Consider the following 13,561-nt stretch of genomic DNA (forward strand, 5'->3'; position numbering starts at 1 on the left):
ACGAAGAAGAGATCCGAAAAAATATCACTTACCTTTGAAAATGTAATTGTCCACAAAAAATAGAAATGAAAAACCAATAAAACTGCGTTCAATTTTGAAATGATCGCAACAGCTGTTGATTAAAAAAATTACCACACGGTTGTTATCGCCCTCGAAGTTATCATAACACCTCGGCTTCGCCTCAGAGTTTGATAACTTCTCGGTGGCGATAACAAACGTGTGGTAATAATCATTATCAATCCAATTTCCAAAGCCCGGGTTATCTAATAGTACGCAAAGTTTGAAGGTTAACATCAGTACTTTTTAAGCCAACTGATTTCTGATTGTTTTCTCTCTCATTTTTGATAGAAAAAGGATTTTCCCGAACAATTTTGAATTATAACAAACAAATTTGGCACGTGCATTTTTTATTTCATCAAATTATAATGGAGACAAACGTGTTATATTAGTGCAAAAAATGGAGCCCAATATTGAACTTACCCTGTAGAATAACCAGTGGATGTCACTTGAAATGGTTGCCTCTTAAGAGCGCAATCTCAAGTTATGGTTTCAGAGGGCGGTCGACGATGTCTCTTTATTATCAACGTCGTGTTTCAATTTGGAGTTGTTGGGTTTTTAATATTTTCCAATTTCAACTACGGCTGGGAAGCTTCTTTGAGTAAGGATAACTTTGATATTGTTACTGGAGCTAAGTCCAAAAATCCAACTCGGATGAGAAGAGGAGGTGACGAGCATTACATGCGAGGGGGTGTGTGGTACTACTGTTTGAAACCCTATACTGATGACTGCAAAGTAAGTAAACTGTTGGGTTTTGCGGATTACTGAAGAAAAGGAGCATCCCCAGGCGCACGTGCCGTTCTTTACTTTGTATATATTGCATGTATATATTTTCTTAAGAAAGTCTCAATCTGTTTATTTTGCATTTTCCTATTCACCAACTAAGCCTCCTGTAAAACGTGATTACACGTGACTTTCTCTTGAAGAGCTGCAACTCCTATGATTGCTTCGATAATGGGTCTCACTTTCATGAAACACAGAAGGAGTTTTAACTATTTATTTTGTTTAATTCTTTAATAGCTAAATGCTTTTCATAATCAAAATTAGCCAAACAAAATTCTTTGCATATGTTTAGCTGAACCCAGGTCGAAGTGACCAGACCGAAGTGACCCCTGATCAGACGAGTTTTGAGCGCACACATGTTCCCGGTGCGCTCGAATTACATGGTCTGGAAAAGGCTTCGAGCGCACTTTTGTCTGCACAATGGTCTGGAACTTGCCTGATCAGAGGCCACTTTGTTCTGGGACGGTCTGATCAGAGGTCACTTTGGTCTGGGAGGGTCTGATCAGAGGCAGTTTCAAGCGCACACAAGTCTGATCGGAGGCCGTTTCGAGCGCACACTAGTCTGACCAGAGACCAATTCGAGAGACATTTTTTTCAAGTTTTTTTTTGTTTTCTTACTGACTTTTGTTGTCTCGGGTAAGAGACAACAATAAAACAGCATTCTAATCGCAACTTCATCTGAAAATCTGATGGGTTTGATCAGAACCAAGGGGTCCAGCTGATAACAACTGCCGGTCCCCCCAAGAAAAGAATTTGAATCAAAGTAGATCAAGACGTTTTTATGCAGAGCTGTCTAAGTTCATTTTTTTCAGTTAAAAGCATAAAAAATTGGCATACTCAGTAATTTTTTTTGATCATTTTTTTTCGATTTACTTTCATTAACAATACTTTCAGGATTGGTTTTTTGTTAGTTGAATATAAGATTGATAAAATGATAGATGAAATGAATATATTATAACGATATTGAGAGATTTGTTCATGTTTAAAGTCAATCTCTGATCAGACTATTTCGAACGCACTTTAGTCTGGACAATGGTCTGGAACTCGTCTGGACAATGGTCTGGAACTTGTCTGATCAGGGGTCACTTCGGTCTGGAGCTCGCCTGATCAGAGGCGGCTTCGAGTGCACTTCGAGCGCACAATGATCTTCGAGCGCATTCTCGTCTGATCAGAGGTCACTTCGTTCTGGGACGGTCTGATCAGTGGTCCCACTTGTCTGGGACGGTCTGATCAGAGGCGATTTCGAACGTGACCTCAACCTGGGAAATCTTTTATTGTATTATCTGTCGAGACAAAATCATTTTAACCCCAGATTCCTTCTTGTCATACGTCGAGCTAAAATCTTTTTAAATCAGCTATCGGTGGAGGACATTTTCATTAGCCAGACATAATTTTTCGGATCTTTTCGGTTTGTGCCCCCCAGCTTAGAGGGTGCATATTATCTGCACCCCCCAGACGCACGTGCCATATTTTCACATAAGGATATATCATGTAAAGACACACGTATCTGTAAATGGGGGAGCAAAACGTACGGGGGGGGGCACAAACGGAAATGATTCAATTTTTCAAGTGGTGAGCATTTCGGGTTCGGGTGTCTTGTTGCTTAGTTTTTTAATCAATGATCAGACATACCTTTCGAATATGAAAGAATTCATTTTGAGAAAAAATACCGCTTATTTTTTCGACTTCATTAAATGGCCAGATGAAAAAAATTAAGGATGAAATTGACTAATTGGGCCATTTAAACCTAGCGGAAGAGGCCAGAAATACACAACAGATACTGAGGGAAACCGATGATGTGTGCAATGAGAGCGCATTGGGCATGACCACAAAGACTCCAGAACCAAGAGTGGCAGTAACCCAAGCAAAAGAGAAAGTGGAAAGCGTGTTCACAGACGTGAGGGACCATTCTGAGTAGAGTCACTGTCACGGTTCTGGCACTGTGTTCGTACCAGAAGTTTGTGTCGTGGACTTGCTTCAAACAAAAAAGTGAAGCACTGGCCAGCCTGAAGACAATTGTTCTCAGTGTGGGGATGCCCAAGAAGCTGAGACAAGACGTTGCAAAGGAGTTTTTCTCGCAGCAGTTAAAGAGGTACTGTATAGACTCAGCAACTCTACGCCAGAAGACCATACCAGAGACGCTAAAAATGGGTTTCCTGAGAGGTGAGAAAGGCAACAGGAGATCACTGGAGATGACAACATGTTTACTCAATTACTCAGGATTTCCCCAGATGATGCGGGGAGCAGCAGTTCTCCAAGCAGCGAGAATCAGAAATTTGATTTTGACACACAGAAGAGACAGTTGCCAGCAAAGCTGACGTCAGGTGTAAAACCTATCCTTCTCATTAGTAAACTATAAACATTTGTTTGCATGGTCTTCACGAGAAAGAGCGACAGAGTAAACAGTAAACTTGATCCGAGGCAATAGAGTGAATGTTTGTGGGTTACACTGAGAGTGGACAAGAGATACCCCATGTCAATAGCCAACTAACCCAAGGTGGTCACAGTTTGAGATGTGATTATCAAAGAGTCTGAAGTGGGCTTAATCCCTAACAACACAGAGACTCCTGACCTCCTAGATGAAGGGTAACAGCAGCTGTAGACGTGTCTACCAAATCATATTCACCAAAACGATGGCAACAAAGAAAGACAGGGCATTTGCACTGCAATAAAACCCAAGAACAACACTGAGACCTGATGCGTTGGACTATTAGGAAGCAGCACTTGAACATACACTGGAGGAAGCGGACAGAGCAGAGCCCAGACGAAGTGTACGTGCAAGTAACGGTCCGCAATTTTTCAGAGAAGTCAGAAACCATCTTGTGATGACCGAGCTTGACTGCTTGGAACCAATACAGTTTACTAGCCCGGCAAGTTAATGATTGGGACGGGTGGCATCAGGAAATAAAAGACGATTTCGATCAATTTCAAGACAACGAGAATTGAAACCTTGTGTAGACACTAATAAACGGTAGCTTCATTCCAAGCAAAGGACCCCAAAAGCCTAAACCGGGACCCAGTGCTCATGTTGACAACCACAAAGCGCGCCATTTGGCGGAAGACTTCAAACAAGTTGAAGAAGTGGACTTTTTGAGATCTTTGCACCCACCTGTAAACCAGAGACTTTCAGGATTCTACTTTGACTATCAATCAACCAAGCAGAATAAAGTGATGCACCAGTCTGATGTATTGATAACCTTCTTGCGCCCACCAACTGGGGAAAAGTGTATCTGGAACAACCGAAGGCCTTTGTGAAACAAAAATTGGATGGAGAAAAGTTAACAAATGAATAAATCATTCAATGGTTTGAAACGAGCTGCTAGTAACGGGTACAAGGAGGTGGTGAAATTCCGGTTTGTTGGCATCTTAGTAGTATCAAGAAGCATGAAAATGATCTCCGATATCAAACAGGCACCCAGGAGAACATTCCACATGGAAGACACAGGAAGTCTACAGTGATTTCGAGGCCTCAGTATTAAAAGAGAAGAGGGCAAAGTAACAGTCGAACAAGAGAGCTGAACAAAAAAATGCTCGACCAATTTCTTTGTCAAGTCCACTTAATTTAAATGACTAAATCGTCCGTGTCACTTGCTTGCATTGTCAGATATCACGCTGTTAGAATGAGCTTGAACTCTGGAGCGCAGCAATGTAATTGAAACAAATTATTCCCTTGAACTAGTTTCACCCGAATATCTTTCAGGATTTCTATGCTGCTGTTTCCTTTTCCGAAAGTCAAGCTACGTCCTCTTTTCGTGCATCTTTAGACTGGCAGGAAGTTTGAAGTATAGTCAGACAAACACAAAAATCTTTATTCGGTTTGAATTGGAATTCTGTATTCGAGGGAATGCTGATCTCCGCACAGCATCTCCTCACCAGTCTGGAAGCCTCTCCGTTGGGATTTTTGATAACTGATTGAATGGGAACAAAGTCCAGGAACGCATCAATAATTGTCACTATGTGATCTGCACAATCACTATCCACTAGCACGCGCGTTTTCTCATCGCGTGTTGGACTCAAGTTTACCTGAAACTCTTTGCCGCCTGCATGCCCTGTCTAGGTGAGCATTCTCCGCGGGCTTGCTGCATTGCGTTGTCTCGTTCCTCCAACAGTCTTTGGCAAAATGTTCAGGGGTTCCACAAAAAAATCAGTTTTTTTCTGCATTTCTTCAATATGTCAGGCTTCATAGCCAATGCCACTGAACCACTTTGTCTTTTGTTTCTGTGTGCTATGTTCTCAAGAATTTCGGCAACGTTTTTCTCAAATCTGTAAAATTTGTAGTCAGGATGAAACGTTCCTGTATAACAAAACTTTCCTGCTTCATTGGCAGACCAATGCGAAGCAAGGCGTTGAAGAGGGCCTCTGAGACTGGGTCTCTTGCTTCGATGTTGAAACTTTCTGAGCAGTTCCTGTCCTCTGATGAAGAAGCTGTCCATTTTCTCAGACTCTCCAATTGCTGTTGAACAAGTTGTGCCACAAAAATCACCATTGTTCGTGTCTCCATACTCTGAAATCTCTCCTGCAAAATTTCCAAGACTTTGTTCCATCTGCATTGCTTTCATCTCCAACACAATCATGTCTTGTCACCTTGAGGGCTTTTTTATCTAGTGTTTGTGCCAGATGGCATCACAGATTGCTTCGTTTTCCTTGATTGCTGATATTTTTATCTCATATGCGTTCTTCGGCGCCTTGTGGTTCTTCCTCTCATTGCTTGCCCCATGGACCAATTGTGCAGGTTTATTGGTTTGCTCCTCTGTCCCCAGTAGTGCCTTGTAGAGCCCCTTCGTCTGCATCAACGCTCTCACTGTCTAAAGATGCATTGTAATGCGGGCAAGCCAAACAATTGTGAAAAAAAAGGAAAAAAGGTTTTTGACTGCCAAAATCAAATTAGTTGTGTGTTAGAAATTATTTCTTTAAACTTGAAAACTGCTAGGCCCATAAACTGTTGGTTTTTAGACTCTTTGCTTGCGGAAAAAATTTTTTTGAAATAATTAAGGAAATTAATTTTTCAAATTGAGAAAAAAAAAACAAAAAGATAGTTTACAGTATATTATAATTTTGGATTAAAAGGGACGCATAAATCAGGTTCAGATATACTCATTGTCAGTGCGAAAAAGTCCAGATACAAAACCAATTCTAGCACCAAGCTTCATAGTCGAGGTCACCAGGGTTGCCCAAAATGGCTTGTTTCTGCAAACTTCCTGGAAATCAATTTTAAAGGATATCTTAAATAGAATGCATTTGCACTTTTCTAAGAATTCATTCACATGTCGGAGCTATCGTAATCAATTAATACAGTCTGAGAAAATTTTCCATCTACTAAAAGCTATCTGGAATCATCAATTTGAAACGCGTATTGATTCACAGCACAATTCCGTGAAGATTCATTTGTATCCGATTTGACTTGAATCAATTAGATCCTGCCTGGTACGCTTAAGATTTCCAATTTTTTAAACTAAGTTTAAAGCTTTAATTTGACTCACAATTCTAACAGTTCGGCGGTCGCAAAAATTTTTATTGTTTAATTTGAGGTCTTAACGCGTAATCGTTTTGAGGTGGACACCAATTGAGGCCATATGAGTTTCATGCCCAAAAATATGTGGTTGAAAATTAATAGATCCCGATTTTTTTATGCAGCTGACCAATATGTTTAAATGCATGCCAGACTTCAAAGGAGGTTTTTTCCAAAATTTTGTCCGCCGTTGTTTACTCCTTGTTTTCTTCTACGTGCCAAGTTGTTAACTGCTTATTAAAACACTGTATCGAGGCTTTGAGAGTTATTGAAAGCAGAAACATGGATTCGGCGCCTCGTATCACAATTCTTACATTATTTCACCGCATGACTCCAATCGTGTCATTGTAGATTGATGAATTGTTTATGAAGGTTTATGAATTGATTTTAATGTTTTTAACGTTGGCGATGTTGCAACTCCATAATATTCTTCCTTTATGAAAAATTGGCAGTGGACTGAAGTTACTATAGACACTATTTCTTATGAGTATGTTCGGTTTTTGATGAAAGTTGCCTTGATATAAAATTAAGCTTAGGATATCTCACTTTTTCATACTCTACAATATAAACTTGTCTCACAACGACTGATTTTTGTAAAATTTGCAGTGAAATGCGTTGCAAAACGCGAAAAAAATTGCAACGAAACATTCAGCGTTAATTGTGCCGATTTTGACAAAAAGAATTGATAACAATTTAGTGCTGAATTTTTTGTATGAATTGCGGTTAATAGCAGTGAAAAAATTTTTACCTCTATTAACAAACAACAGTTGCTAAATCAGTTTGTGACGTTCCCGCATTCGACATGAATAAGTTGTAGTTGCTGTAGAGTGTGGACAAGGACTTTGTGGAGGCGGAAGAAGGTCTGAATGAGTCATGGGCTGCAATGCAATGTGTACAAGCATTCCTCATCTGTTCACTCCTATTGGCCACAACTGTCCTCATCCTCTGTTTCTACAACATTTTTAAGGTCAGTCAGTTGGGCACTTCTGTACATGAAACAACAAAAGATTGCTTATTAAGTGAGCGTAAACGTAATAACAAAAGTAAGCGTTCATACCGCAAGGTTAAGGTTTCGGTTTTGACGTCTCTTTATATCATCAACAATTCATGCAACCCATAGCCAAGATGTCAGATGTAAGCTGTTCAGATTAAATTAACGCTAAGGTTTGCGTTAATTTGGTGTAATTTAGTTTGTTTATATGGTTAAACGAAATGCGATAAAAAATATTAGAATTTGCGCTCTTTAGCGGAGCACGTTCTACGAATCATTTATTGCCTGAATAAGAGGTTGTTTCATGAAAATAGTTTCCTTCTGTTGTTTTCCAATTTAGATGTTTGTCTCAATTGAGTTTGTTAGATACTCTTTCTCCTGCTCTCAAATCTTTTTTAAGCAAAGAACCTCTCAAATTGCTCAAACAGAAACTTTATTTACGAATCGCGGCCCTAAGCCACTGAAAATAAGGGTTAAAACAAGTTTTATAGGACATTAATTTAGGTGGCCCACTTTATTCCACTTTTTTGGTTTTAAAGTGATATATTTTGTTCTAATCGCTGAAAAAAGCTCAATATAGCAAAAAATTGTCATTGGCAGAACAGTCTAAGGCTCTAAAACAGATTGGAACGAGGAGAAGACTCATAGAGATTGTAATGTTGAAAAAGCATTTTGAGCCTGTAGCTCTTGAGTGCGCTACATATACTTCGAACACAAAATTATAAAGCCCCTTTCAATTGATTCTTTTTGTGATTGAATGTCGGCCATGGCATAAACTTCCCAATGAAAAAAGTGGTGTCTATCGTCAATGCCTAATTAACAAAAAACAAAGGTCAGAATATTGATCAAGTCTAATCTAGGATGATTTGGTCTGGGTTTCAACAATTAAACCTTCAAAAGCGTTCCTAAAAAATTACTTTTGTTTTCATTTTATGACTTTTCAATAAAAAAACAACTAGAAGAAGAGCTAGCGCAAAAAATCCATTAAAAATTGCTAATTAGATTATACGCTCAATCACAAAAAAGATTATGTTTTTTTATCATACGAGGAAAAATTTCTTGTGTGAAATCACACGAGACGCATTTTTCACAGGAAAAATTTTGTGGTTTTTCGTCACACGAGAAATTTGTAGAGTGTAAAATACTACCGTGCTGTAATAACTCATAAATTGTACGCGGGTTGGTAAAAATCTGCGGGCAATAGACTGGGGAGCCCAAACAAAATAATGTTTCCAGTTTACTACTTACGTGATACTTTCAGTTTGATAATGAGCTAGCACTTTACCATATCTTAACGTCAACCATAGTCTGAGCAATATAGGCGGCAAAGATAGCCAGGCTGAGCTTTCATAACAAAGTGACCTCAGACAGAATAGCTTTGAGAGTCGCCTCTGGTCAGCCGTTTCCGACAAAAATGACATCTGATCGCACCAATTTCAGAACATTGTTTAGAATTTCAGGAGACCTCGGTGAAGGCTTTTTACATGCGATTGTCTAGACTGTCATGCGTTCGAAATTATCTCTGAATAGAGCTAGGTGCACTTGAGATTTCTTTATCAACAAACTGAAAATTTTTATGGAACAATCATGGCAATTACTTTCTGTAAAATATGGACCTTTCGCAACCAAAGGTTGGCGCTTTCTATTGTGGCGATGGATGACTGATTAATTGTGTTGTACTGATAGACGTAATTTGTGATAGAAATATAGAATACAGTCTGTTGAAAAAATCTTACCTTAAGTTGGGTTCTTAGACAAAGAACTAAAATTTACTGTTACAAAAAATTTTCATGAATTGCTTCCAAAAGAAACCTGTAGCAATTTTTCGTTTGATCTTTTTCATTGAGTGAAATTTTTTTGAGTGCATCTCTTAAAATTGGTTTAGTTTCATGACTTTCTGTGTAATATAAGCCGCTGTCATTTGGAGTTTCCAACAAAAATGACATTTGATGTTCTCATTCACTTTAACTGAACTGGTGTCAGTTTACCAATAAAAATTAAGTAAAAAGGGCGCAAAATTTTAACTTTAGTAGTAGCCATGTGATTCTAAAGTATCAATCTAGGCCTTCCAATGAAAAATGAAAAAACGTAACCCAACTGTCAGAGAGTAATTCAGGTGACGTCATTTGGCTGTGTTCAGCTTAAACTGCACTCGAAACAAATCTTAATCAAACTTGTGTGAGCATGAAACCACCCTTTATCAAGATTTCGTGCCATTTCGTCTGATAAGGTTTTTGCGCGTTTAAATCAGATTATGAGTGCTTAAGTGTTTTTGAGTTCATCGGTGGTCAGGTTGTCCCGGGCTGATTAGACCACTGATAAAAATTTTTTCTGCGTCAAAATGCCCTTGATCAGACATGATTCAAACGCTCGTCCAGATTTTATGCGCCCCGTGATTTGCCCAAATTATTTCCTTCATACGCACGATCAGCAGATTTACGTTTGAAAATGGCATGCGTGTGATTGTATTTGGGTAGTACCTCAAACTGGGTAGCAGGTAAAAATTACAGACAGAAAAGAAAATTCGCCAAAAAGGTCAGCAAAAAATTTACTGTTGCCTAGTTGAAAAATAGGTTTAAGAAGAAAATTTCACCATTAGTCCAGAATAAATACTAGAAAACACTGGTTGGTCGATATTGATTATGAGAGGACTGCAGGTCAAACCTAATTTTCAAGGTAGATCACATAATGAGCAGAACTAAAAAAAATGAGAGGTGACCGTGAGTTGCCCAATGATTGCCTAAGTTGACAAAAGGACGACCAATACTGTCGAGGTCGACGGATCATTGCCAAGATTGACCATAAACTGCCTCTCTTTGAGAAAAGCGTTTAACCCCGCGACACCCGAACTAAAATATGGTACTAATTATTTTGGCTAAACATCACACGGATAGACTTTTACCTTCTAGCAATCAACAAAACCGCGCGTCGGCTTGAGAAAAGAATTATTTGATTATTTGATTGTGAAAAGACCGTGGATTGACTTGTGGAAAAACTGTTGTCGACCAAGTCATGGAATAAAAGAGTCGTGGATCGACTCGTGAAAAATGCCTTTGATCATTATCAAACATTCATTTTTGCCCGTATCGTAGTTCCTTTGATCCATTTATTTTCCATATGCAACAAAAATTGTTCAGAAAACAACTAAGAACGAGCAAAAGGTTACTCTGTCTGGTATGGGTGGACACAAAATTCTGATCTCATGGCCTCCTAAATTGGACAAAGTTTATAACTTATTTGATAGATTGCATTTTTGCAATGCTGCGCGGCTTAGGTCTGCGAAGCTCGTTCATCTTTTTTGCGTTGATGAAGTCCTTCTAGTATTATAAAAAATCTTTGCTGACCGATATTGTCCTTGAAAAGAGCGTGTGTTGATCCACGGAACAACCGCGGTCGACGAATATTGGTTATGCAAAAACCACATTGGGCTGATTTATGGAAATTTTTATATGGTCGACCTCCCATTCTGGGCGCTCATGGAAGAGCGTAAAATGTGGGGATAAGAGGATAAAACGAGAAAGACACCTAACTACAGGCCGGTCTGCCCGAACGCTGATCCCCAGTAGAAATTATGACTAGTTATGTATCTGAGATCTGATCATGTCAGGTCATAGGACGAGGAAGCCGCAAATCATAAATTCTAACCCAACTTAACTAATGATCAAATAAATAATGTAACAATGTTTATTGCAGAACAGACGCTGTCCATCTGAAGTGTGCGCAGCCTTGGCAGTCTCACAAGTAGTGTTAGTGTTAATCCTTGTCATAATGATGACAGTGTTGTTCACATCCTCAGACGACAGCTACCTCCCACGCAGTATAGGCTCAGCCACCTGGTTCACATGGGCATCTCTCACTCTAGCCATCAGTGTGTCCATTGTAGCCTGCATTGCTGTCAGGAAAGGGCCAAAGTCAACTAACTGCTTTTGAAAACGAAGCCGTTTCTTTTCCCCTCGTTAAATATTTGGTTTCACATACAGGTTTGACAAAAAATAGTGCGCGTTATCATTTTGCTAATGATTCGTAGTGCCAAACACCAGCTTTTTTGACTGATTAATTTTTTAATTAAAAGCAGAAAAACATATAAAAAGTTCTTCGTAGAAAATTTTCAGGTTTTTCAGGAAGACATATTCAGGCAGAACTTTTAGTATGTGAAGTTGTTGAACTTTAAATCTATGCGATTACTTGTGATCATATTCCAATGAGGGGACAAGAAAACAGTTCCCCGATTCAATTAAGCACACTTTTATTCACTCGTAAGCGCTATAGTTCGTTCAATCATAAATTTTCAATTGGTAATCAAGTTCTTTTTAATCTTCTGACAATTAGGCTTTATTTTTTCTTAAATCAATTTCTGAGCGTATAAGGAACTGTTCAATATGTTGTAAAGACATACTATGTGCAAAAATTTGTTTAATTTGCAGTACATAACTTAATTCTAATTAATTATTATCTGTCATCAGCTATGAGAAGATACAAATTACAAATTGATGATGTAATAGTAAAAGAAACTCAATTAACAATATATATCTAAAAAAGATTTTGGCTATCTCATTTGTTGCCAAAGTCAATGCAAAATGCGTATCCGCTATCAGAACAACTATTGAGAGAGTTGTTTGTGTAGTTTCTTGATAATATTTTCTAGCGTGATATCTAATTGTTCCGACCCCACTTGTGGGGGGGAGGAACTATATACTCAAATGGTTTTTTTTGTTCCGTGAATTTTGGCCGACCGATATATTCATCGTAGAGAAATGTGCGTGGTATCATTAAAAAGCTCGTCCAGCGTAGAATTCGAAATTAAAAAGATTTTTTTGAATTTCGTTTTTTTCGAGGAGTTATCGAGGTTTAAAGTTTCATGTGATATTTGGTTCCCTTTTGTTCACTTTTACCGTAATTTTCGTTCGAATTAACGTTTTTTCTACGAAAAATTTAATTCAAAACTAGATTTTACGCCAAAAGTAAATCAATTTTAGGTTTTTAATAGACGAAAGGAGATAATAAAGATTAGTTCTAGTCTTAGAGGGAAGTTTAATATATAAAAAAAATTCGAATTAGGTTTGGGAGCTCTTTTTTTTAGAAAATTTAGCAATTTTTTTGTTTTTTCAAGTCACCTAGAGACTACTAGACACTTTTAATATCAAAGTTCCGTTAATGACAAACCTCTTTTACGATCAAATGAAGCCCAATGAACAAAAAATTTGTTTCGAAGGGATCGCTCATGAATTTTTTGGACTCGTATCTCAAATTTCGTAATTTCAAATGAAATTTTGATTTATTTTTTGAGGTTTTACTATAGTTTTATAAGCCTATGGCATAAATTTGTTGACTAAAGGTGCAATAGATTTGCTAATGAGCATTAAGTGAACCTATCTAGTGCTGTGTGTGGACAGCTAATGGCTGTTAAGACTTTGAAAATAAATTTTCGAAAGTTTTTTTAAAATTAGTAAATCATAAAACTATTTTTGTGAACTGTAAGTTCGTCTCAGTAAAAATAAGATTAAACTCCTTCATACCACTGCAATATAAGTTAATCTCATTAGCGGCTTTATCAAATAACTATTGGTTATACGTCTTCAATGCCACAAGATTTCAAATTTTTAAAAAAGTTTTTTGGACATTTCGTTTCATTGGTTCATTTTGAAATCTTATCACGTCATCCTAATTTTGATGGCTACATCTTCCTTTAGTGAAGACGTCCAAAGGATCATAGATAAAACTTTCTGCGAAAAAAATATGGTTTAAATGGCTACACTTTCTTCTCCCATTTTTCTAAAGAAATTTTGGTTTTTGCCTGTATTTGTTGTTTTTTGTCCATAGTCATAAGACATATTGTGATGACTTATTGATTACCTAGGCATCATAAACATCCTTGTATTTACAACGTGGCATAGCTGAGCGTTTTCAAAGAATTCCTATGAAAGCTTTTGACCTTAATGGCTGTTAACACTTTAATAATATTTTTTTATTTTTTTTTGAACATAAATCAATCTTAAGCTTATTTTCGCGGATTGTAAGTCAGTCTCGGTAATGTCGTATCCGCTTTTTTTACATCAGCAACAATTTATCTTGTTAGCGGTTTTGTCTTCTAACTATTGGTTTTTTGACTTCGGTGCACGAGTTTTCATAATTTTTAAAATTTTTGGATTTTTTTTAGTAATTTTGGTTCCTTTTGAAATCGTATTACATTATCCTAATATTGATAGCTCCCATTGGCTCAG

The 13,561-nt window shown here is 37.8% G+C and overlaps 1 protein-coding gene across 1 annotated transcript; it reads left to right on the forward strand.

The window, feature by feature from the left end:
• Positions 1–420: 420 nt before the first annotated feature.
• LOC142338361 (uncharacterized) lies at positions 421–11,335 on the forward strand. Its single transcript, XM_075388075.1, has 3 exons — positions 421–792; positions 7,176–7,316; positions 11,034–11,335. The coding sequence occupies exons 1-3, from the start codon at positions 544–546 to the stop codon at positions 11,268–11,270; spliced, it is 627 nt and encodes a 208-aa protein (XP_075244190.1). The 5' UTR covers positions 421–543; the 3' UTR covers positions 11,271–11,335.
• Positions 11,336–13,561: the final 2,226 nt, after the last annotated feature.

Source organism: Convolutriloba macropyga, chromosome 4 (genome assembly GCF_964194025.1).
Source record: "Convolutriloba macropyga chromosome 4, txConMacr16.3, whole genome shotgun sequence".
Lineage (NCBI taxonomy): Eukaryota > Metazoa > Xenacoelomorpha > Acoela > Convolutidae > Convolutriloba > Convolutriloba macropyga.